This window comes from Tachypleus tridentatus, chromosome 7 (genome assembly GCF_004210375.1).
Source record: "Tachypleus tridentatus isolate NWPU-2018 chromosome 7, ASM421037v1, whole genome shotgun sequence".
Classification (NCBI taxonomy): Eukaryota; Metazoa; Arthropoda; class Merostomata; order Xiphosura; family Limulidae; genus Tachypleus; species Tachypleus tridentatus.
In genome coordinates, this window is record NC_134831.1 from 62,374,098 (window position 1) to 62,399,372 (window position 25,275).

The window sequence follows — 25,275 nt, forward strand, 5'->3', positions numbered from 1 at the left end:
ACTTTAAGAGTAAAAACAACTACCCTTTATTTGTTATCGGTCACAGCCGATGAGGATTTTCCCTCGGTATTTAGATTTACCAGCGTACTGGGTTACAACACACAGATGCATGGTTGAAAGCTATTTGTTATGTATATAACCTTAAAGGTAAGTGATAAGTAATATTTAAGCTCGCAAAACAAGAATACCATGCTTCATAATCCATACTTTCTTAAAAGAAGCTCACATTTCTTTAAATTAAGTGAAACAAAATAATAATTAATCAGAAATTTTATATTAAAATTACGAACCATAATATTTTGTATTAAAAATTCCGTAATTACGTTAGTTTCCAGCCTTATCGCATTCAGGTTTTAAGTTAAATGATAGCCTTACCAAAGACATTTTTATCATCTCGTGTTTCGTCACTAGGAACGAGGTGTCTACAACGCTCCCGCACGGAAATCTTAATTATTTAATAAATCACTATGATTTTAATTGAACAAAAATGTCCATAAACTTCAACATAAATATGAGTGTGTTATAGATCGTATCATGTTTTCTGTTGTTGTTTTTAATACACGATCGATAACCTTAACATGAAAGCTTGAATAATAATTATATCAGCTAATTTCGCTTCAAGGTATTAAAGTATGTGTGTGTTTTCTTATAGCAAAGCCATATCAGGTTAGCTGGTGAGCCCACGGAGGGGAATCGAACCGCTGATTTTAGTGTTGTAAATCCATAGACATACCGCTGTACTAGCGGGCGGCGCAAGGTATTAAAACTAACCATAACAAAACATGTGAAAAGTAAAGCTTACCGTGCAAACGCAGTAATAGCTTGGAAAAGGACAACACGCAAAAAAAACATTATTTCTAGTAAAGCAACATTAGGATATCTGCGGTATCCGCCGCGAGGAATCGGACCCCGGATTTTCGCGTTGTAAAACTGTATGACGGGCAATGTTAGTCGCGCATTTTGTTGCATGAAGAAAAGCCAGTTTGTTTGTTTTTAATTTTTGCAAAAAACTACACGAGAGCTATTTGCTCTAGCCGTCCCTAATCTTGCAGTGTAAGACTACAGGGAAGGCAGCTAGACATCGCCACCCACCACCTACCCTTGGGCTACCAACGAATAGTGAGATTAACCGTCACAACATAATGCCCTCACGACTGTAAGGGCGAGCATGTTTGGTGTGACGGGGAACCCGCGACCCTCAGATTATGAGTCGAGCGCCTTAACCACCTGGCCATGCCGTCCCCCCAAAAAAATTAGAGAAAAAGGAAAGAAGTTATTGTATTTTCATTTGACAGATATATATGGGCGGAAAGAGAGTGTGTGTTTTTCTTATAGCAAAGCCACATCGGGCTCTCTGCTGAGTCCACTGAGGGGATTCGAACCCCAAATTTAGCGTTGTGAAACTGTATAAAGGGGAATGTGAGTCGCGGATTTTGTTGCATGATAAAAGCTAGAAATATATTTTTCATTTGTCAGAGATATGTCGATGGAAAGAGAACTACGACGAACAATATATACTTATATCAACTGAATTCCGGATAGCAACTAGGCTATCTGCACTTGCATTTCGAAATAAGCTTTGTAGAAAATATGAATAGAGCTTATTAAAATGAAACATTAATCATTTTTATAGCGATGCTACGAAATTCAACTTACAGCGGTAAGTCTATGGATTTACAACGGTAAAATCAAGGGTTCGATTCCCCTCGATGGATTCAGCTGATAGCTTTATGTGGCTTTGCTATAAGAAAACACACACACACACGAAACTTAACTAGATGGTAATTTTTAGAATTAGAAACAATGTCTTCAACAGTAAATGTAGTTCTTAATATTGTAACGGATTTACTGTTATACATTTATTTTAATATCTACGTTTGTTTCAGTTTAATTAATGTAACGTATATTGTTAAATGTTTATTGGGCAAGTCCCGCCTGTTTCTAAATGTTTAGAAGATTATCAAGTGCAAGAATTAACAATATACGTTTTACGAAAACACTAGCGCATCTTCGAATATTGTTGAACTTTCAAGAACCTTGCCTAAAAAGTATAAAAACTAGTCATTGCAACACGCGGAAAAAAGTAATAGAATATTGTTAGTTAGCTACAGGCAGTCAGTATACTATAAGACTCAGAAGTTATTATTGTGATTAACGCTTATTAATCAGAAAAATACTGTATTTGACAAGGAACATTTACAGATTTCGAACGTTAAAGACACTCAACTTCAGTCAATTAACTTCAAACGTTAGTATTTCTACGAGGACATTAAATATCTTCGTTAGTAACAAGTCAGCTTGTAAGAGGTGTGAGGCCAGCCAAGAAAAGACAGCTAGCTAGCTTAATTGAGGTGTAACAATATAAACTCAGAATTTATTCGCTAGTCGTGGACCTGGACCATCGATAAAATATTCAGTTCTAGACCGATATAGCTATGTGGTTAGGGCGTTCTAATCGCAATCTGATGGCCATGGGTTCGAATCCCTCTCCCACCAAACATGTTTTCTCTTTCACTCATGAGAGCGTTATAATGTGGTAAAAGAGTAGCCCAAGAGTTGGCGGTGGGTAGTGATGACTAGATATCTTCCCACTGCTAAAGTAGGGACAGCTAGCGCAAAGTAAGCTCTAAATTAAGAAATCAACAAATACGTTTCCAGTTTCGTTGTCTGTACATATCATTAGATACTTTCAGTACATGGACTACTAACAACAGGACATAAAAGCTACTGTTGGAACGTTGTGTTACCAAAATACACTGGTTTTTCAGTATAATAGAAGTTGTTAATCTAATTGATTTTAACCAATATTCATTCTGTGAGTGCACCACGAATTCATTTCATGAATGATCTTATTTTTATTAGCTCACAAAATAATTTACCAAAGTTTGACTGTCTCTTCTGCGCTTTTCTACCTTTTTATTAGTCTAGCTTAATTTCGCAAAATTTATTTATTTCAGACAGCAAAGAAATGTAAGATTAGGGGATACTATAGGGTGTGGATGGTAGTGCTTGGCCCGTTATTTTTGGTAAGCAAGTAGCCCAAGAGCTGCTAAATTAGGGACGACTAGCGCAGATAGCCCTCGAGTAGCTGTGCGTGAAATTCAAAACAAATAAACCCGTTATTTTTGACGGGCTGTACGTTACTTACAGATAAAAGGCAGCTAGTCATTTGTAGAACAAACACGTTACACATAATATAGAAGACAGCAATCCAAGAAACAAGATATTGTACATCAATATATAAAACTATAAATCTCTCTGTTTGTTTGTTTGCTTCCTTATTTGTTCTCAGCATTCATTGTGGAGGTCATACTTTCCTGATGCGAAGATACCCAAAACATTTTTTCTTTTATATGCGCGTCTATCGTCTGTTAACCGAACAGTTAATTTTATCATTAACATATACATTACGCGAATAAATTCTACGAAGACATGACATTTCTGGTAAGTCTGAGGTAACGCTTAATTTAGAATATAACATTATAGGCCTACTTAGTTTTAGATCATTAACTATACATATAGTAAGTAGTACGTGATATATTTAACTTAGCACACAATAGAAATATATGCAACATTAGAATCTCGTGTGTGGAAAAGTAAACAGCACGCTTAACCTATGAAATAAAATTATGCCGACTGTCATAACATACTGGGTAAAAAGAGTAAGGTTTAAATTACAATATTTAATTGTGTAAAATGAGATTAAAGTCAAGTCAACATAAGTAGTAGAGAGATTGCACGAGCCGGGAAAGGGATTGCACCTGGAAACTATATTTCTTACTATCATTAGATTAGATAGGCCTAGATAGTTATGCTTTATTTATTATAAATAATTAATCTTCCAATAGATCATGTATTTAAACTCATACCCAAAAGAAATGTATTCAGAATTAGCATGTTGTGGGCAAAAAAAGCAGACATTAGGCTTAACCTATGAAATAAAATTATGTTGTCTTCCGTAAAATAGTCTACATGAAAACAGTAAGGATTACGTTATAATACTTATTGTATAAAAAGGGATTCAAATCAGGTCAGAGAATGTTCTACTTCATCTCTTCGGGTGATTCAATAGACGTGGATTGTTTCATTTGATACATTATAATGTACAATATTGCATTTTGTTTGTAGCATATTTCATACATCAACGTCATAATATGAATATGGTGTTACGTTAATAAAAGATGGCCTAGGAAGATCGAAACGTTGTTCTCTGCTTATCAAAAAGTATTAATACCCAACCAGTTTTTCTGAAAAACATGTAACTTGTATTGTTGGATGTATGTTGCTCAAGTTTCACGTGTTCTCTAAATTTGTAGAAGATTATAGAGAGTAAGAATAAATAATACAGTGGTACCTCGGTTCTCGAACTTAATCTGTTCCAGAATGCTGTTCGAAAACCGAATCAATTTTTCCCATAAGAAATACTGTAAATTAAATTAATCCGTTACAGACCTCCAAAAATTACGCATTATGAAGCATTTTAAGTAAAAATATTGCTTATTTATACCTGTATAATAATACTTGCATGCATAAAGTCAAACACAAAAACTATAAACACAATAAAAAAACAATAAATTAAAATTTAACTGCACTTTTACCTGTGCTGAGGAGAGCTGATGGCGTAAGTGAAATGTGGTGAGGAACGTGGAGAGTTGGAGGATTATTATTGTTTGGAAGAGGAGTCACCTTCCATAAAAACGTCATGTAACTCTCCTTCTGGGGTTCTTTCTCTTTTCTGTCTCTTTGCACAGCTACAACCTGCTTGAGACTTACTGGACCTATTTCTCACTAAAAACTTGTCTAATGAGGTTTGTTTCTGTCTAACACCCTCCCCATGTCTCACCAAACGATGTATGCCACTTCTCTTCCTAAATTTTTCAAGCCACCCCCTTCTAGCCTTAAAGGCATCACTTGTATCAGCACTCGTTCCAGAGGTGTTTTTCAGGAGGTCAGCATGCAACTGCTTTGCTTTCTTACAAACGATGGTCTCAGAAATGCTATCACCAGCTAAATGTTTTTCGTTTACCTAAATCAACAACAGTTTTTTCTTCCTCTTCCATTCTTTGTGATCTTTGTTTCGTAAGCGCTGTTATTCCTTTTCCAACATTAGGTCCTTTGATGATCTCTTTATTTTTCAGTATGGTGCAGACTGTAGACTTCGACATGCCAAACTGTGTAGCAAGGTTAGACACGCGAACACCACTCTCATACTTCGCTATGAGATATTTTTCACCTCTATTGTGGCTCTAACAACTTTTCTTTTTGGTTTGCTGCTGTCATTATCCTTTTTTGACCACATAGTGGCTTATTTAATCAGAATATTTAGAAAACAAAAAAAAAAACAAAAAGAAAAACAAGAACGTTCACAGCAGATTTTAGCGGGGGTGTGGACTGAGTGACAGGTGTGGGTAAAATGTTTTGAGCAAGCTTGGCGTGGGCCGAAAATGGTCGAAGGGTCGTTCGGGTCATCAGTCGGGTTATTTCGGGGGTTCGGGAACCGAAACATTTTTTTCTCAAACAATATGTTTGAAAACCGAATTGTTCGAGAAGGGAGTCTTTCGAGAACCAAGGTACCACTGTATTTGTTTTACAAAAGCACTAGCATATTGTTGGGCCGGCTGCATTTCCAAAAATCTCGTCTAATAATATAAAAGCGAGCCATCATAAGACCCGAAGACGGTAATAGAATATTCTTGGTCAGCTAGAGTGTACTATAAGCCTTGGAATCTATAATTGTGATTAACGTTTATTAATCGGAAAACTACACAATTTGACCAGGAACGTTTACAAAGTTCGTATCAACTTTAGTGAATTAACTTTCGACGTTAATATTTATACGAAGATATTAGATATTGTCGTGGGGAAAAAAACTCACGTGTAAAGAATAGAGTTAGGTAGCATTCCCGCCAAGTGAAGTGAGCCTGTATAACAACATGAAAGCAATTTGTGGCTCGTGGACTCAGACCGTTGATAAAACATTTAGTTCCAGACAAGATAGAAAACTGAATGTTGTTTGTGAGTTTGTAAGTTCTTATACACATAATTATTTCTAATAACCGTTATTATAAATTGTATTTCTTTTTGTATATTAAAATATACTTATGTTAAGAAAGATAATTGTTTGTATCAATCTTGTTGGCAAATGTTATAAATGTAATACACATTAACATTTAATTAACTTCTAAATTAAAATTTTCGTCTATTTAAAATTGTTATATGTAACGTACGTAATATGATCGGAGATAAATCATAATACGTAACAAACCCGGGTAAGAATTTCGGGTAACGCTGCTAGTATATATTAAAGTGCAACTATTAATTTGTACAACAAAACACATTACATATAATATAGAATGTAATAATATAAAGAACAAGATATATTAGGTATAATATCAAAGACAGCTAGTAATTTTATATAAGACATGTTACTATCGTTACATACAATATAGATGATAATAATATAAACATCAATATGTATTTAGCATAATATAAAAGACAACTACTAATTTCTACAACATAATATACATATAATATAAAAGACAGCGAACTGTTTGTAAAAACAAATAGTTTACATACAACATTGAGACAGTGATTTCTCATATATAAAATAGTTGTTTGTGGAATATTTTGTGTGTTTGAGTAATTCTTTACACATTTCTTATTTGTCAAATCACGGGAAATGTTTGTCTGTGTTCTGTTTATTTTTTTCTTTTTGGAGGAAAGCCACATTGAGCCATCTGTTGCACCTACTGTGGGGAACTAAACCTCGTATTTTAGCGCTGTAAGACTTGCACTATTCCGCCATGGCCCGGCGTGACCAGGTGGTTAGGGCGCTCGACTCGTATTCTGAGGGTCGCGGGTTCCAATTCCCGTCATATTAAACATGCTGACCTTTTCAGGCGCGGAGGCGTTATATTGTGTCGGTCAATCCCACTATTCCTAGGCGATGGGTGGTGATGACTAGCTGTCTTCTCTCTAGTCTTACACTGCTAAATTAGGGACGACTAACACAGATAGCCCTCGTGTAGCATTGCGCGATATTCAAAAACAAACTGTTCCACCAAGAGAACCTTTTGTTCTGGATTCTTTTGTTCATCTTATTCCCAGAGCGAGCTAAGCTACCACGTCAGAAACTTCTACAATTTCGGCAAGAATTTATTGAGCCAATTTCTGTGAAGCTTTAATTCAGTACGACTGTAAGTAACTAACATCTTGTTTTAATGAAGTTTAATTGAAACCCTAAGATCCACCCAGTGGCACAGTGGTATTTCTGCGGATTCACACCACTATAAACCAGGTTTCGATACCCGCGGTGGGCAGAGCACAGATAGCCCATTGTGCAGCTTTGTGCTTAATTAAAACAAACAACAAACAAACAAATGAAACCCTAAGAACCAATGTTTTGCACTTGACTATTTTAATTCCTGAGCAAGGGTGGAGTAGAATTGCCTAACTTACCGTACTAGATTATATTGATTGTTATGAGGTTTCACTTCGCTAGAACTCGATTACGAAGAGCTTAGTTAAGGGAATTTTATTTTCTTAAAAGGTGTAACTTTTAACATGTTAAACATAATCGAATATATATTAAGATACAAATGTACAACGTAAAGGAACGTATGAAAGCTTGCTTATCTACATTGTTGATATTGCAGAGAATACTGCAAGTCTATGGAGTATCCTTTCATCTTATTTAATGTACAGCATCTTCTCGATTGTTCAGCGATAAGCTTAAGGCTTATAACAGCAACTTTCGAAGCTTTTTCCCTTCGATGTGCTCATGTGATTTAAAAATTCAATCACACTACGTGCAAAAACAAAACTGTACTCTTTGCATATTGCATTTGCCTTATTTCTGGATCCTCCGAAACGCATATCTACAGTTATTTTTTCAGTATTCCTGTGTAATGTATCTGATATTTATTCTTCTCTACCGTGAACTGTCGATAAATCAGGAACGTAAGGAGAGCTGAATAGCTGATAACTCTGAAATTAAAGACATAATACTACGTTGAATGGCATCTGTAGAAGGTCGTGGCTTGAACACTCTAACCTCTACCCGTGTACATAAGGTTAAGCCTAATAAATACTAAGAAAACAGATCCGTTCTTGTGTGTAATAACTTCAATATATGAAGACAAAGAAGTCGTCTTTATTTATACCTACTGTCTTCTGAATAGTGTATATGATAATATATCAGTTGACTCCATCTTTTTAACTTTCAGTACTCGTTAAAACACCGTTAAAATATATGAAATATAAATAGGTAAATATATTAATCATAATTTATTGATGGATTTATTTCCCACCGAAAACGTGGATTTCATAGAGAAAAAATAGCCTAAAGGATTAGTATGTTATATAATTCGTTATTTTCGCTGCAATAGACTAGTTTCGTTATATTCTCTTGGAAGAGCGAAGCAAATAATATAGGTCTCATTTAGTGGTGGAATGAAACCAACTCGTTTGGTTTTGTGGTAAGTAAAACACTATATACCAAAATGGATCAATTAGAATATCTTTGGTTCTAACTGACTTAAACGTTCAATAGAATTAATTAACTTAAAGAGATGCAAATGTTAGTTGGATTTCTCTGTGTTTTGTAATGAACTTTGATAAGCAGGATAGGAGGACATTACGGTGAACGTTATATTCATAACCTTCAAAACCATTAATAAATTGGAATGCGATTTGATTAATTATGTCCTTAGTTTTACAGTGCAAAACAAACAGAGGAGTTTAGTAGCTGATGACAAACAATTTATAATAATGAAAACTGAAATTTTTCATACGCCGTTTTTATATTTTTTGTTGTTGCTTTTTTTAAATATTAGAAAAGCTACTTTACTTCAGAATATCCTGTTTTAAAATAAAATAAACGCGACATTATAATGTATAAGAAAGTTAAAAAACAACACAAAACAAGTCGCTCAATATTTGTCTCAACTAGTTCTTCCACGGTGGAATAATGGAAAGTTCTCGAATGTACAATGCTAAAATCCGGGGCTCGATTCATCCCGGTGAATAGACCGCAAATGGCCTATTATGAAGTTTCGCGCTAAAATAACGAAGTAAAAGTAGAATACTATCTCCCTTAACAACACTAAACCAGATAACTCGGATTTAGTGGTAATCCTTCTGCTTGCCAAAAAAATAAGCATACACGCTTCAGGTTAATGTGTTTTCTTAAAGCAAAACCACATCGAGCTATCTACTGAGTCCACCGAGGGGAAGCGAACCTTTTATTTTAGCGTTATAAATCCGTAGACTTACCGCTGTACCAGAGGGGGACTTCAATGTGATAAATATATAGTTTAGTAGGCCTAAATTGCGTATAGAATTGTTGCGCGTTTATTTATGTCTAGTCACAGTTTGAATAACAATGTTTGTCTGTGCTGTTATCGGTTATTTAACGAAATGTTTGCAGTTGAAGTTTCTCAACAATTTCTCTGTATCAAGAGATTTTGTTTGATAATTAGTTTTCTCACACTTACGATAAAGGCAGAATGAAAGCTAAATTTACTCAGGTTTCTTTCTTCCTTTTAGCCTTTTAAGATTACATTTTCTATTTTTGATATTGACGTATCTCGAATATGCTTTAACCGAATAATACTTTAAAGCTGTTTTTAAATATGTGACGAATTTTTGCTGTAAGTCTATGTTATAAACTTTATATTTGCTCGATATACCTATGACAATTAAAATGTGCGATAATTGGAGTTAAAATAAGGCCTGCTATAGAGGTCAGAATGTCATCATACTTAGAATTTTATTCATTAGCATAGTTTCCTTCCTGCTACGGATGACGGGGCCTGGCATGGCCTAGCGCGTTAAGGCGTGCGCTTCGTAATCTGAGGGTCGCGGGTTCGCGCCCGAGTCGCGTCAAACATGCTCGCCCTCCCAGCCGTGGGGGCGTTATAATGTGACGGTCAATCCCACTATTCGTTGGTAAAAGAGTAGCCCAAGAGTTGGCGGTGGGTGGTGATGACTAGCTGCCTTCCCTCTAGTCTTACACTGCTAAATTAGGGACGGCTAGCACAGATAGCCCTCGAGTAGCTTTGTGCGAAATTCCAAAAAAAACAAACAAACAAGCTGCGGATGACAAGATATTACTGTTTAAAAAAAATCAGTTATTTATATACACCTTTAAAAATAATCTTTATGAATTAATAAAACATTCGTATTTCAGAATATAGTGAAAATAATAGCATGTGGCCATTTTACCTTTAATCATATATTTTTTTACATTTAAAACTGCGTGAAAATTTAACAATGCATTTAGAAAACCAAAAAAACATTTAATTTGTTTCACATTTCATTTGATGCACTTTTAAAGCGAGTTAGGTTTATGAAAAGACGCGAAAACCTTTTTTCTATTGACCCAAATTTATATTGGGCGAAATACCTATGATGTAAGGTTAAATGTAAGCCCAAGAAATTGTTTTAAAACAATTTAAATTTAAATAGTTAAGCACTGAAGTTGGTCCTTATAAGTTTTGAAAAATATCAGACACCTCCCTTACTGTTAGTTGAACGTCTACGTGTACAATTTTCACTTCCCTTCTGCATTCATTTTCGTCTAACTCTTGCTATTTTACATAGTGCAACTGCACTACGTTACGTTAATACTTCCCTTGCTCTGTTAGAGTTCTGTCCTGGGAACATTTCCTTATTAACGTCACAGAGCCATTGTAAACTACAGCGATCAGTTACTTGAACTTTGTAAGTCAGAATGGTATTATTATTCTAAGCGTATCATTACGGGGATTATTTTCAACAAATAAAGAATAGGTAGTATATCCTCCACACTTCCAGGCTGTCATTATTATTATTATTTGGTGTTCGCCAGCGCGAGGATCAGTCGACCATCATTTGTTTGGTTTTAATTTCCATAGTATAAAAACATATATGACTAAGGGTTATATACAGCTTATTCGAGAAGATTATGTTACCTTTGACTTGAGAGGGTCAAAAGCAGATTGTTTTACATGTTTTAGCGCAAGGCTTCACAAGAAATTGAACTCTGGATGTTAGCAGTGTTAGTCCTTAAATGTATCGCTTACCTACTGGGGAAACGAAAATTTGTTTGTTGTTAAGAATAAATGTACATGAATATCATAACCTGGATTTTAACAGAATGTGCCATCAGACTATCACTGAGCCTTGGGGATGGGTGACAAAAATCAGTTACTTAAAGCTTTCAATTTGTAGAAGCTCGGGATGGTCAAGTGGTTAAGGCACTCGGCTCGTAATCCGAGGGTTGCGGGTTTGACTCCTCGTTACACCAAACATGCTCTTCCTTTCAGCCGTGGGGGCGTTAATAATTTGACAGTCAATCTGTCAATCCACTATTCTTTGGTAAAAGAGTAGCCCAAGAGTTGGCGGTGGGTGGTGATGACTAGCTGCCTTATCTCTAGTCTCAGACCGCTAAATTAGGGACGGCTAGCGCAGATAGCCCTCATGTAGCTTTGCGCGAAATTCAAAAAACAAATAATTTGAAAATGAAATCTTCGCCCGAAATATCTACCTCTTCAAACAGAATCAGCAGGACATTCATTTTAGGGTGGCTTAACAAACACCAACTAACATTGTTGGTGTATTAATAAAAAAAAGTGTTGTGTTGAATATGATACACTATGTCACTACAAAAGTAAGTGTTATTTGTTCTTCATCATCTAAACGTGTTGTGATACTCAAATGTGTTTAGTATGATATATTGTTGATAGTCAAAGTGCTGTTGTGTTCCTGAAAAGTGTGATTAATTATTAGACGCGTAATTTTAGCACTGAGTACCAAACTGTGCATAGCAGATATTTACAAATGAAAATTGAATACGTCCTTAAAATACACACAATATACAAACACCTGTCTGTAGAAGAGAAACATGAAAGGTGCTGTAAGGCTAGATATGCAATTTTATTTGTCGAAGTTCAATTAATTGTGTTTCATTCGAAATGTGTTGTTGTTTTTTCTATTTGGTAGAAACGTAGAGTTTCAGACCACATCATGAACAGTTTCTCATCTTATCTTCTTTAAACATCCGAATCAGTGAAAGAAAATTAAATAAAAAGTTCATTGTTGTCACTTGGCCCTACAAGCTAAACACCATGCGCTTATTTTTTAAAGTAAAAATTTCTTAATATAAAACCTAATATAAAATACACTTACATTATACCAGATTTATAAGTTGTCTCAATAGGGTTTAATTTTGTAGAAATTTAAAAATATTACCGAATAGCTGACATACATAATGACACCGTAAAGATAACTTAAAAAGAAAATTTTAGTAGAAGTACAGGGTAGCGCAGAATTATTTGTTTTCCAACAATTCTAAGGCGTTTGTTCTCTGTTGGCTGTTTTCATTTTTGTATGTTATGAATGAAATAACCGGACAGAGTAGATTAAAACAGACGTATAACACATGACGAAAATATTGGAGAAATTGAGTGAAATGAACAGACTCTTCCGCCTCTCTTATCTCAAACTGATCCTCCTTTATGATTTGCAAAGTGTTATTCAGACATAATAATAATGTCTCTTAGTGGTTTAACGCTTAGGTTGGGGAGTTATAATGATATGAGTTGTGTCATGGCTTTGGTTATTTTGGTTGACACAAGGTAGAATCCTCGCTATGTAACTTTATGCTAACGAAACAAAAAGTATAAACAATTGCGTAGCTTTGGGCTTAACAATAAAACACCATTTAAAGTTGCTATAACTATTAATAACAGGTATTTTCTGTGCTTTAAAATTCACTTAAGCTGTTTGAAGGTGTTAAAGTATTTATTTAGCTTCTACTTAACTTCCTTTTTAATTATTTTCTCTAACAGGCACTAAATCTCGTGAAATATATACGTTGCCAGTTTTCATGCTATTACAAGAAAGCGGCTACATCACGAGGTGGCACTGTGTTCGCGCGTACCAAACACCAGCCGTTGTTTATTAGTCGAAAGCGTTAGACGCTTTAGTGCCACTGCGTGTGTGGTATATGGCTAGAAAGGGACATGTGGCGATAGAATACGGGAGAAGCCGCAAGATTATGTGAATAGTTAAGGTCGAAAGTTTATCTGGATTATATCAAACCTGTTATGGCCGATTCCCGAACGATCGTGGAAGGATCTGTGAAGTATCGTGATGGGAGGAAGGTAAGTATTAGTTATACGTTTCACATGAATTACAAGTCTGTAAGGTTTTTATTAGTGTGATAAGAACTTTCACTTTTAGTGCTTGGAAGTCAATTATGTCTTTATTTCTTGTGTTTCAGTGGAAGAATCGATGGTGCGTCCTTTCCAAGCTTTCTCCAGTTGCAGGTGTGTGATGACTACAAGCTTTTGTTTTATTATTTACACAAGGAAATATAATTTTATTCACTTTTTGACATCTCTTAACAGTAATGGAAAATAACAGAATCTCAAATAATTTTAGCACAAATTTACAATAAAAGCTGAAGTAAAATGTTGTGGAACTAATCGTTACACATGTCTCTTGGATGTAGGCTGTAACATTTTAAACCGAAATTATGGCTTCATCTATATCTATAGAAATTCGGTCTTTAGTTAGTTCTTGGTTTGAACAACATCTCTGGTTTGTGTGCCGAAACAAGACAACAGGCGTACAATAACAACTTTTCATTGTTCTAGCTACCTAACAAAAATAATACTAATTTGAAAAGGATTTCTACGTGTGTGTTTTTTTTTTTTGGGGGTCTTCTTATACACCAATTAGTGTGCCAGATAATGTCTATTTATGGTGCTTGTTTTTATTTCAGACTTTTACACGTTATAATTTTGTGAATGTTCGTTATGATTATACGTAACTATCAGTAAACGTGTCTGGCTTCTCACTAGGTGTATTACCTATGTTTATTTACATATGATACATCTAGCTCTGTAAACTCGACACGTTCTTAAGGCATTCTTGATTTTGTGACACAAGGCGCTGTTGACTCTGTAAACTCAATGCTTCTTGACCTTGTATAGTCTAATGCATTTTGATTCTGTTGACACAAGGAGTTGCTGACTCTGTAAACTCGATGTGTCTTGACTCGGTAGAGAGGAACGCTTGTTGATTGTGCGTACTAGACCGATATTGTACATGTAACTTTGTAACGTTTTGTTGCATAGAAAGAGTCGACTTATCGTTTGTAAAGAAGTTTGATATGTAGAATCAACGTAGGAATTTCATTTCTAACATTATTTTTTTAAGGAATAGAAATACTATACAAAATTTATAATATTTTTTCTACGCCACCTACATATGAACTTCATGCTATCTGTAGTCGTAAAGTTTACAGCTTTGGGACATGTTGTGTCTTGTGAGTATAAAATTCCACTTTACTTTCTTGGTCCTCAATTTGGTTATTCAAATATGCATCACGATCTGTAAAGTAAGCATCATTTATTTTGGACATGCACTTCACTTGGAACTTTTTACTTTAATAATTTCAAAAACCTTGTATTTATTTCTTGTAACTGTTTATTTGTTATTATATTTGTCTTAGCTGTCTACTCTATCTTCTTGTAGTTCGTTGTATACATGAGTTTTCTTCTAACTATACTGTATGAATGATTTTTTGTAACCGTACACGTGAGTTTCTCGTGGCTGTGAATTTGAAACTCATAAATATGTTTACATGATACTTTTAACTGCACACTACTCTTCCTAACACATTGCGGACGAGTCATGAGCTTACTCGTGTTTCGTGCAGAGGGTCTTTATGGGCTATTTGTTAGAAGTTTGACTTTGAAAGGATTCGGAAGAGTTTTATTTTGTTCATAATTCAACTATATTTTTTATTATTTATTTTAAACTTACACAGTATATACACGAAAACACCTAGTAAATTTTAAAGTGTGGTATCTTGTAAAACATATTTCTATACGGAGTGGAAACGTATAAAGTTTGTTTATATCCCGTGTCTCACTTCTTTTATAGGCAGTAAAAACTCTACAGACTCTGGTAGGAATTTTTTTTTCTGTAGATGAAATTAACATAGAAATATGCTGCTTCGTGTTATCAGACAGTCTTTCTGTGGGGATTACTATGTGGGATTTGTCCTTGTACTTTCAGATGATGGATGGGATTCGGTCCTCTCTGGTGGGCCCGGCATGGTTAGGTGGTTAAGGCTCATAATGTGAGGCTCGAAGGCTCGAATTCCTGTCACACCAAACATGCTCGTTCTTTCAGTCTTTAAGACGTTATTATGTGACGGTCAATCCTACTATTTGTTGGTAAAAGAGTAGCCCAAGAGTTGGATGGTGATGACTAGCTGCCTTCTCTTTAGTTTTACACTGCTATATTAGGGACGGCTAGCGCAGATATCCCTCGTGTAGCTTTACGCGAAATTCAAAAATAAACAAACAAACCTTCTCTGGTTCCAGTGAGCCTTCTTTCTCTTTATCAGTAATCCATTCTCTTACCATAGAGAGGAGATACTGTTTATATTTAATTTTTTTGTTGATATGGGGCTTTGTAAATAACATATGAATTGAAATTTCCGTAATTTATTAGATAAAGTACTACCTTTCTTGTCCACTGAGAGTGGTGGTATGAAAGATACTGACTTGCTCGATCAACACCTTTCATGTGTGTATTGGAGAACAAACACAGGTTGTTATATTTATTCTCCAGTCATTCTGTTTTTTCTTTCCTATGGTAGAAACAGATGAGTCACGGATGGTTGAAACCATTCTCACTTCTCTTTTGTCTCTTCATATGAAAACGAAAACATCACCTTTTCTACAAAACGTTGTTTCATCTTTTTTCGTTGTTGAAACTTTAGATTTGGAGACAACCCCTATTCATTCTGATTGCTTTTCAAACTCTTGTTTTATGTCTTAGGAACAGGTTTATAATGGAAGTTCTGTTGTAATAATTGTTCTAGTATATGTGATGCCAAATCTAAGAGTGGAAGTGAGACTGAAAAAGTTCCCTACAATTTTCCTCCTTTCCAGAATAAAGTTCCATGTTGTAAATATAACCTATTTCATCCTCGCACACCATTCTCACCAGCAGGTCATATGTTATTGTTTTTGCAGGGTGTATGTTCGGAATCTTTGACCTTCCCTCTATGGAATTATGCCTTCATCCAGTGACAACTGTTACTTTGGTTTGTACAGTGTCCTGAACTTATTGAGGAAATAATTCAGTTCTGGTTGAATTTTGAAGAGCCTGTCCGAAGACTCATCCATTTTCTGGTTATCATGAAAATGCCAATGTGTCCAAACTTGGTCTAAATCCGTTTCGACTCATTGTCTGCAAAAATACTGGGCTGATAAAAAAAAGGGTATGTTGACCAATAATCTTTCCAGTTATATTTCCTTTTCTGTCCCATTAGTAGAATAAAGCCTAGAAATTTCCTCATATCTGTAAGTGTAACTTCAGACCATTGAAAACCTTTAAATGGCAATCAATGTTCTCTGCAGTTTAAATATGGTAAGTACACATTTCCTGACAAAACATTTCAAGCTAGTCATCACCAAACATTAGACTTATCACGGCAGCAGTACTTTCGGGTTTGGATGGATTTACAGTAACCTCTGGATTTCCTTCAAATATTTTAGAGTTCTGTGTGATATCTATTTCTGACCAATTATCATAAAATAGTTCATTAATTACCTCGTCTTCACTCAATACGTTACGTTTTTTCCGAGAAGCTATTTAGAAAAATATGGGCACTGTAGGCAAAAATCCTAAAATAACCGTTGTAACGAAATAAAACGCATCCAACTTCTTTCAAATTCGACGTTTTAACGCTCTTCACGTAACACGAATAAGTTCGTGGCCAGTTCGCATTGTTTTAAAAAATTGTTGTCAGCTTCAATCCTTCTTATAGATCGTATACTTGCCTCTGTTATCTATCTGCACACTCGAGATTTCTTAAGACTATATAGGTGACACTCCTTGAGTTTTGACACATTTTATATATAACGTTTTTGTTGCTTACTTATGAATGTTTACTCCTCATGGTCTTTTTACTAAACTTTCACAATCGGCATTTTTTGAATATCTATTTAGACACTTCTGAGAGATATACTTGTATAGTACAAACTTAACGCTTCTAACAGAATCACCAATAAATCTACGTTTAACTACAATTTAAAGCAAACACTTCTAACATATAGTCATCTATCTACACGTTCTGTAGTATTGTGCCTTAGAATCAGCGATGGTTCTACGTTTAACTACAGTGCAAACTGAACACTTCTAATAGGAGGTCATCTACACGTTTTGTAGTCTTATGCTTCAGAATGAGTGACGGTTCTATAAATGACATACCCTTTGCGTGTTAACAGGGGTAAACGTGTTGGGTTGGCGTGGGTAAATACATGAAGGTACATATTTATTACCTTCAACTGCTTACGTATTCCCATTTGTAGACGTTATGGTTTCTGGTGTTGAGCTCCTAGTTTGTCAATTGCAACAGATTTCTGCGTTCCATTTTAAACACCGTTCTTTATTGTCAGAACTTGGCTTGGACAGGAGACATTTGGTACATTTTGAAAATATGTTCTATGGGATGGCTCATTCTGTGACACAACTGTGAAAAATAAGAAGAACTTTTGAGCATTTTAATATTATTCTATCGAAGTTCATACATGATTTAATGTTTTGAAACCTCTAGATTCTATCCATTACTAAAAGAGCTAAAATAGAATTCATTTTTTACAGTTTTTATTCTAAAGAGTTTCCAAGAAATGAGTAGAAATATACATCAAAAAAGCTAAACTCAAGTGATATCATATATTTTATTACTATTTTTGAATTAATAGTTTTTGGGGAACTAATCATTTTTTTTTAAAGTGCGGTGTCCAACTTCAAAGCAAGGATTTATTTTCGATTTCAGTGAAGCTTCTGTACAAAAGAGATTTAAAACTAAAGTTTCAACATACGTGTTTAAACTTGGTAGGCTTACAGTCTAGGTGAGCAGATTTTTTTTTTTAGTACAAAATATTTTTAGTATCCCTTTAGAAGTAGATTATTTGTAACTGTTGCTTTGCATGAATAAACGAGTAATTAAGAACACATTCCATACTATGAAACCTAAAGAACAAGAAATGAGCAACACGGACATCAATAAAAAAAATGTGTTTTGAAACATTTTATCGTAAAAAGTAATAAAAATAAAAACACGCTTATTTCTTGTTATGTGGAGGTGAAGTTGAAAAAACAGCATGATGTGTTGAGAATTCCTAACTAGCCAGAAATCCTAAATTTCTGGACTGTATCCAGAATTCCTAAGTAGATGAACTGTGTAGAACAGTTTATAGTGATGCAGAAAATACTAATCTTACAACAAAAGAGAATCGCTCGAGTGTAACTGTTTTCATACACACTAATATGGATATTTTCCCTGAGGAACGTTTATAGCACGTATAGCATTCAGACAGCACGTACGATATAACATTTAAGCACCATTTCAAGTGGAGCGGGGGTGGCTTACAAAAGAAAATTTGAGGCTGACTCTACAACGTGTTTATTAAACACAAATTATCAGGGACATTTATAAGCTTTAGGTCAAGCGAAAGACAGTTTGAAATTGCTAAAAAACCCACAAAAAACAGACATTCACTGGCTGGCACCAGAATCTTTTTTTTTTTTTTGGCACAAGAAAAAGTAAACTTTTCAATGGTAAAGGTTATATTTTATTAATTTTTTTAAGATGTATTCATTATTTTTAAAAGCAATCAGTATCCTCACTCTCGTATTATTAATAACATTTTGTATGTCACTCTTTACTCACTAGACGCCAAACGAGACGCTTTGTGTTCATTTCTTGATGACGAGAAACCCACTTAATATAAAATTGTATCTCAGAATGGCTTGTATGGGTATTAACACTTTTATTGATAAGCAGAGAACAACGTTTTGACCTTCCTAGGTCATCTTTTTGTCAACCTGAAGATTACCTAGGAAGGTCGAAACGTTGTTCTCTGCTTATCAATAAAAGTGTTAATACCCATACCAGCTGTTCTGATATACATTTTAACGTTCATTTGCAAACACACAAACAGAGATTTTAGAATGATTCTTGTGTGATAGGCGGGAAGACGCTCAAAATTAACGTTATTGATTGTACCGAAGGGCAGTGTAGTTGCTGATAAAAGGAGTAAAACCTGGCATGGCCATGTGATTAGGGCGCTTGGCTTCCTATCTGAAGGTTGCAGGTTCGAATCCATGTTCCACCAAACATCCTAGCTCTTTCAGCCATAGGGGCATTATAATGTGTGGTCAGTCCTACTGCTCGTTGGTAATAGAGTAGCCCTAAATTTGGCAATGGGTGACTAGTCTTTCGCTGCTAAGTTAGGAGCGGATAAAGCAGAAAGACCTTGTGTACCATTTATTTACAGACGTGGTGACTAAAATTACACTGGAGGGACAGAAAAACAAAGAAACAAACATATCTTCTAGACATGTCAGGAAATGGATATTTTCCGAAAACGATTTTATTTTTAAATGGATATTTTTTTTACTACTTCTATTAATTTAGAACCTGTATTTTTTTACAATAGGTTGTTATAATATGTTTTTTTGATTTTCTGGCAAAGCTACTCGAATACTACCTGCACAATTATTCTCCCTAATTTTGATAAGATAGACTAGAAGGAAGGTAATCTACTCAACAACATCTACCTTCAACTTTTGAGCCATGATTTTGTGACGAAAGATTGGGACCTGATAAACACTTTTATAACTCTCGTAGCCCAGTGCGGAGGTCTGAAACAGGTCGCGACACATAAACCCTCGGATTTACAGCCCGAACACGCTATTCACTTCATTGCGCCCGGCTATTAGATACTTCTGTTATCTCTTAATGGCTGTTTATATTATTTAGATATGTATATGTAGTGTTTTTAAATACGATAGTTGTTGTTATTGTTCTGTAGTTAAGCATAAAGCTATACAACAAGCTACTTGTACTCTGACAACCACGGGTATCGAAACTCAATTTTTGGCATTGTAAATTCGCTGTCCTCTTCAAAATTTGTAATGTATACTGCAGAGATTTACATATATTGATAAAAGTTAAGAAAAAACGACCCTTACATTCCAAATAAATATACAAAAAAGATATTTTTGTTTAAACCAACGTTTTGTTTTTGCGGCTTCTTCAGGGTCAGTAAATATATTTATATTTATCTAGAGTGTAAAGGTCGTTGCTTTTTAACTTATACAGCTGTGCTACGTAGGGTGTAATACGATAGGGTGAGTGTGTTTTCTTATAGCAAAGCCACATCGAATTATCTGCTGAACCCACCAATGGGAATCGAACCCTTCAATTTAGCTATGTAACTCCGTAGACTTACTGCTGTACTAGCGGGAGACGATACGAGAGGAAGTAAATAAAATTATATTGTGAAATACATTATAATAAATTCATTATAAAGAGATAGACAGCTATCTTTATACTATGTTATACATTAGTTAATGTTTAAAACTGAATAAAGGAAGCAAGTTCAAAAAGTAGAAGTGTGTTTATAATGAAATTTGAAATCAGTAATCCATTCATTCATTTGAGGTTAAGATTTTTTCCAAGTATTAACAGTATAATGAGATGCCATTAGCGCAACCAAGTGTTAAAATTGTTGTCAAATTGTTTACTACGTAGGTGGCGTATCTATGAATATTTCACACATTTGCACAAAAATCGTTAATAGTCTAGCTCCTGCGGATCCTTGTTCGTGTGCATATGGCATAAACGAAACAGACAGTCAGCTATCAGTCGTGTGAAATTTACTGCTTTCATAATATACGACTCTTGTTGCCGGTACATAACTATTTCTATAAATCATTTTTCTGTGTTGATCGAACAGTACGCAATAGCTACGAGACCCTCACTGTAAACCAACACGCTAGGTTACTTGAGTTTACAGCGTTACAAGAGCAGACAAATATCAAACCAGAGAGAATCCGACTGCAATGTGGTGATTGTAATAATTGAACTTATGAAACTTTGTGGTATCAGCCTCGTTTAAAATAGTGTGAGACCTGTAGCAGAGTTGTTGCTGGCGAAATTACTACAGAAATGGTAGCTGAAAAAGTAGAAAATTCTTCAACCGCTCGCTTAAAGTATATAAAACAAGCTGGTTGTTTTCATAAAATATGTTCATGACAGGTTTAAGTTCTTGTTTATTGGTTTATGACTAACACAATTCCAGACACTGCGCTACACAGAATTATTATACTTCTTTGGCACTTCATGGTTCTGTTCTACGTCATTAGTTTTAACTACAATTCCTTATTTATATATCCAATATCTGCAGAAACAGGAGTTTCGTAGGTAAAAATTTTAAACGTAGAATTAATTCTAAAACTATATCTAAAGTTTTTCAATTTTGTAGCAAGAATCTTTTTTTTTTTTGATCTAACATAATTCTTATTCATATCATTATTTTACTAATGTATGTTTTAACAAAAATATTGCCAAAACATGTGAACAAATGTTAATAATATGATGTTTAATTAGTTATATTAATCTAAAGCCCATGGCTTAAAGTGATAATCTCACTGTTAAACTTACCTATAATACAGTTTTAACATCAAACAACATATCTGGTGACGCAACATGGTTATATTGAATATATAAGAACGGAATTCATATTCTACTCCATATTACTTCTTTATTAGAAAACAACTGACAACAAATAATTCGCTATGAAAAAGAATGACTCCTTTATAGTGAAACCAAAGTTGTTAATCTGCCTAATCATCATTAACTGAACGACTGTTATTTTCTAAAACGTGTCTGTAGTGCCTGTCTCAGCACATTGTTATGTCACCTTTCCGTCATTGATGAATGTACTCAATGTGAAATGCAGTTACGAATATATTTATTTCAATTCGTAAGTGTACTTGATTCCGTATCTCTCCATTCTTTCGTCTAACCTGATCCGTATTTCTTTTATTACAAACCTGATCACTTTTAGTTTTTGAACGGTTTCTTTTTCTATCAACAACTAAAAACGAAGGTCAGATAAGTCATATTAATTATTATTTTTGGATTAAAATCATTATGGCTGTCATTGTGTAGAGGACGTATTAAATATTCTTTTCAAAAATAAGTATCACCTACTTATCGGGGACCGGCATGGCCAGGTGGTTAAAGAACTAAACTCATAGTCCGAGTGTCTCGGGTTCGAATCCCCGTCACACCAAGCATACTCGCCTTCTCAGCCGCGGGGCGTTATAATGTGATGGTCAATCCCACTATTCGTTGGTAAAAGAGTAGCCCAAGAGTTGGCTGTGGGTGGTGATGACTAGCTGTCTTCCCTTTAGTCTTAGCGCAGATAGCCCTCGTGTAGCTTTGCACGAAATTCAAACCAAACTTACTTATCGAAGATTTTTGAGTAATAGTTTTAGAATAAATACAGAAATAAGGATTCAACCTTTTGATTCTACAGCGCAATACAAGTATCAACCTATTATTTATACGGTCGCCTATTAAGTTAAATATAAACATACTTTCAGCTCAGTATGTTCTAATTGACAGCGTGTTCAAATAAAAGTTTTGGAACTTGACAATAATCGTGATCGATATTTCTTGTTCCTGATGAATGGAAAGAAATGACATCAAAATACACTACAAGCAGAACAATTGGGATCAATGTTTGCTATTCATAATAAATAAGAATGGAATAGCGTTAAAATACGTTTCATGCAGTTTTCTAACATTATATTTCATTGTTATGTTAGTTACCTTGTACTTTCGGTTTGATAGTTTCTAACATTATATTTCATATTTATTTTAGTTACCTTGTAAATTCGATTTGATAGATTCTAACATTATATTTCATTGTTATGTTAGTTACCTTGTACATTCGATTTGATAGTTTCTAACATCATATTTCATATTTATTTTAGTTACCTTGTACATTGGATTTTATAGTTTCTAACATTATATTTCATTTTTTTTGTTACCTTGTACATTCTATTTGATAGTTTCTAACATTATATTTCATTTTTATTTTAGTTACCTTGTACATTCGATTTATAGTTTCTAACATCATATTTCATTTCTATTTTAGTTACTTTGTAATTCGATTTGATAGTTTCTAACATTATATTTCATTTTTATTTTAGTTACCTTGTACATTCTATTTGATAGTTTCTAACATTATATTTCATTTCTATTTTAGTTACCTTGTACATTCTATTTGATAGTTTCTAACATTATATTTCATTTTTATTTTAGTTACCTTGTACATTCTATTTGATAGTTTCTAACATTATATTTCATTTCTATTTTAGTTACCTTGTAATTCGATTTGATAGTTTCTAACATCATATTTTATTTTTATTTTACTTACCTTGTACATTCGATTTGATAGTTTCTAACATCATATTTAATTTTTATTTTAGTCACCTTGTAATTCGATTTGATAGTTTCTAACATCATATTTCCTTTTTATTTTAGTCACCTTGTAATTCGATTTGATAGTTTCTAACATCGTATTTCATATGTATTTTAGTTACCTGGTATATTCGATTTGATAGTTTCTAACATTATATTTCATTTCTATTTTAGTTACCTTGTACATTCTATTTGATAGTTTCTAACATTATATTTCATTTTTATTTTAGTTACCTTGTACATTCTATTTGATAGTTTCTAACATTATATTTCATTTCTATTTTAGTTACCTTGTACATTCTATTTGATAGTTTCTAACATTATATTTCATTTTTATTTTAGTTACCTTGTACATTCTATTTGATAGTTTCTAACATTATATTTCATTTCTATTTTAGTTACCTTGTAATTCGATTTGATAGTTTCTAACATCATATTTTATTTTTATTTTACTTACCTTGTACATTCGATTTGATAGTTTCTAACATCATATTTAATTTTTATTTTAGTCACCTTGTAATTCGATTTGATAGTTTCTAACATCATATTTCCTTTTTATTTTAGTCACCTTGTAATTCGATTTGATAGTTTCTAACATCGTATTTCATATGTATTTTAGTTACCTGGTATATTCGATTTGATAGTTTCTAACATTATATTTCATTTTTATTTTAGTTACCTGGTATATTCGATTTGATAGGTAGTTTATGTGATATGTAGATTAGATACTACTGTTCAGAGACCCATAGGTTCAGATATATTCATGTTTAATTTAGTACTGTTGACGAAATGGAGAATATCAGCTAAAAAAAAACTCTGTAATACGATAAAATCGAAAACAAAACAGTAGAAAAACTTTTATAATGAAAAATGACAAAAGTAAACAGTTGTTTTAATCTTCTGGTAATTTTAAACTCGAGGTCTACCTGTGCTAGTTATTTCTGACATAATAGTGATAGTTTGTTTCTTATTAAACATAAAACTATACAATGGGGTATCTGTGCTCTGTCCAAGACTGGTGTCGAAACCCGGTTTTTAGTTGTATAAGTCCGCAGACATAAAATTGTGTCACTTGGAGGCTAATAATGACAAACGAGAAGGAAGGCAGCTAGTAAACATCACCCACTGCCAACTTCGCCAACTTTTAGGATGCTATTTTATCGATATCGACGAATAATGTGAATGACCATCACATTATAACGCCCCCACGGGTGAGAGGACAAGGATGTTTGATGTGACGGGGATTCGAGCCCGCAACCCGCAAGTTGTGATTCGAAGATCCAATGAACATAGAGCGTTTTGTTGCAAATGAAAATTTGTAATGTGGAGGCTGCTAAAAGTAATTGATATCTAAAGAGAAAAAAAAAACATTCAGAAAGGTGATTCGTATAATTTGAAGATGATTTATATTTAAAACATCCCTGGAAGTAAAACATAAAGATACATGGTATGTTTGAACGTACAATCAAGGTCACAGATGTACTGAAGCGGTGGCAACGAAGATGGTTATGTTAAAAAAAAAAATGCTGAAGCCGTTAAACCTAATACTTCATTCTGTTGTTTGTTTGTTTTGAATTTCGCGCAAAACTACTCGAAGGCTATCTGCGCTAGCCGTCCCTAATTTAGCAGTGTAAGACTAGAGGGAAGACAGCTAGTCATCACCACCCACCGCCAACTCTGGGGCTACTCTTTTACCAATGAATGGGATTGACCGTAAAATTATAAAAGATAAGGCTTAAAGGCCGAGCATATTTGGTGCGACGGGGATTCGAACCCGCCATCCTCGGATTACGAGTCGAACGCGTTAACCACCTGGTAATGCCGGGCTAACATTCAGTTATGAACGGCATTATGTATTTAAAGTTTTCCAAAGACTAAACGTTTAAAGAACGAGTTTTATGGAAAAATTAAACAAATATGATAAG

General features: G+C 34.2%; 1 protein-coding gene across 1 annotated transcript in view; it reads left to right on the forward strand.

Moving 5' to 3' along the window:
* Positions 1-12,964: 12,964 nt before the first annotated feature.
* LOC143255808 (uncharacterized) overlaps positions 12,965-25,275 on the forward strand; it is a 116,089-nt gene continuing 103,778 nt past the window's right edge. Inside the window, exons 1-2 of the mRNA XM_076512067.1 lie at positions 12,965-13,145; positions 13,265-13,310. Of these exons, the coding sequence (XP_076368182.1) occupies positions 13,089-13,145; positions 13,265-13,310 (103 nt within the window). The 5' untranslated portion in view covers positions 12,965-13,088. The remainder of the gene's footprint in view (positions 13,146-13,264; positions 13,311-25,275) is intronic.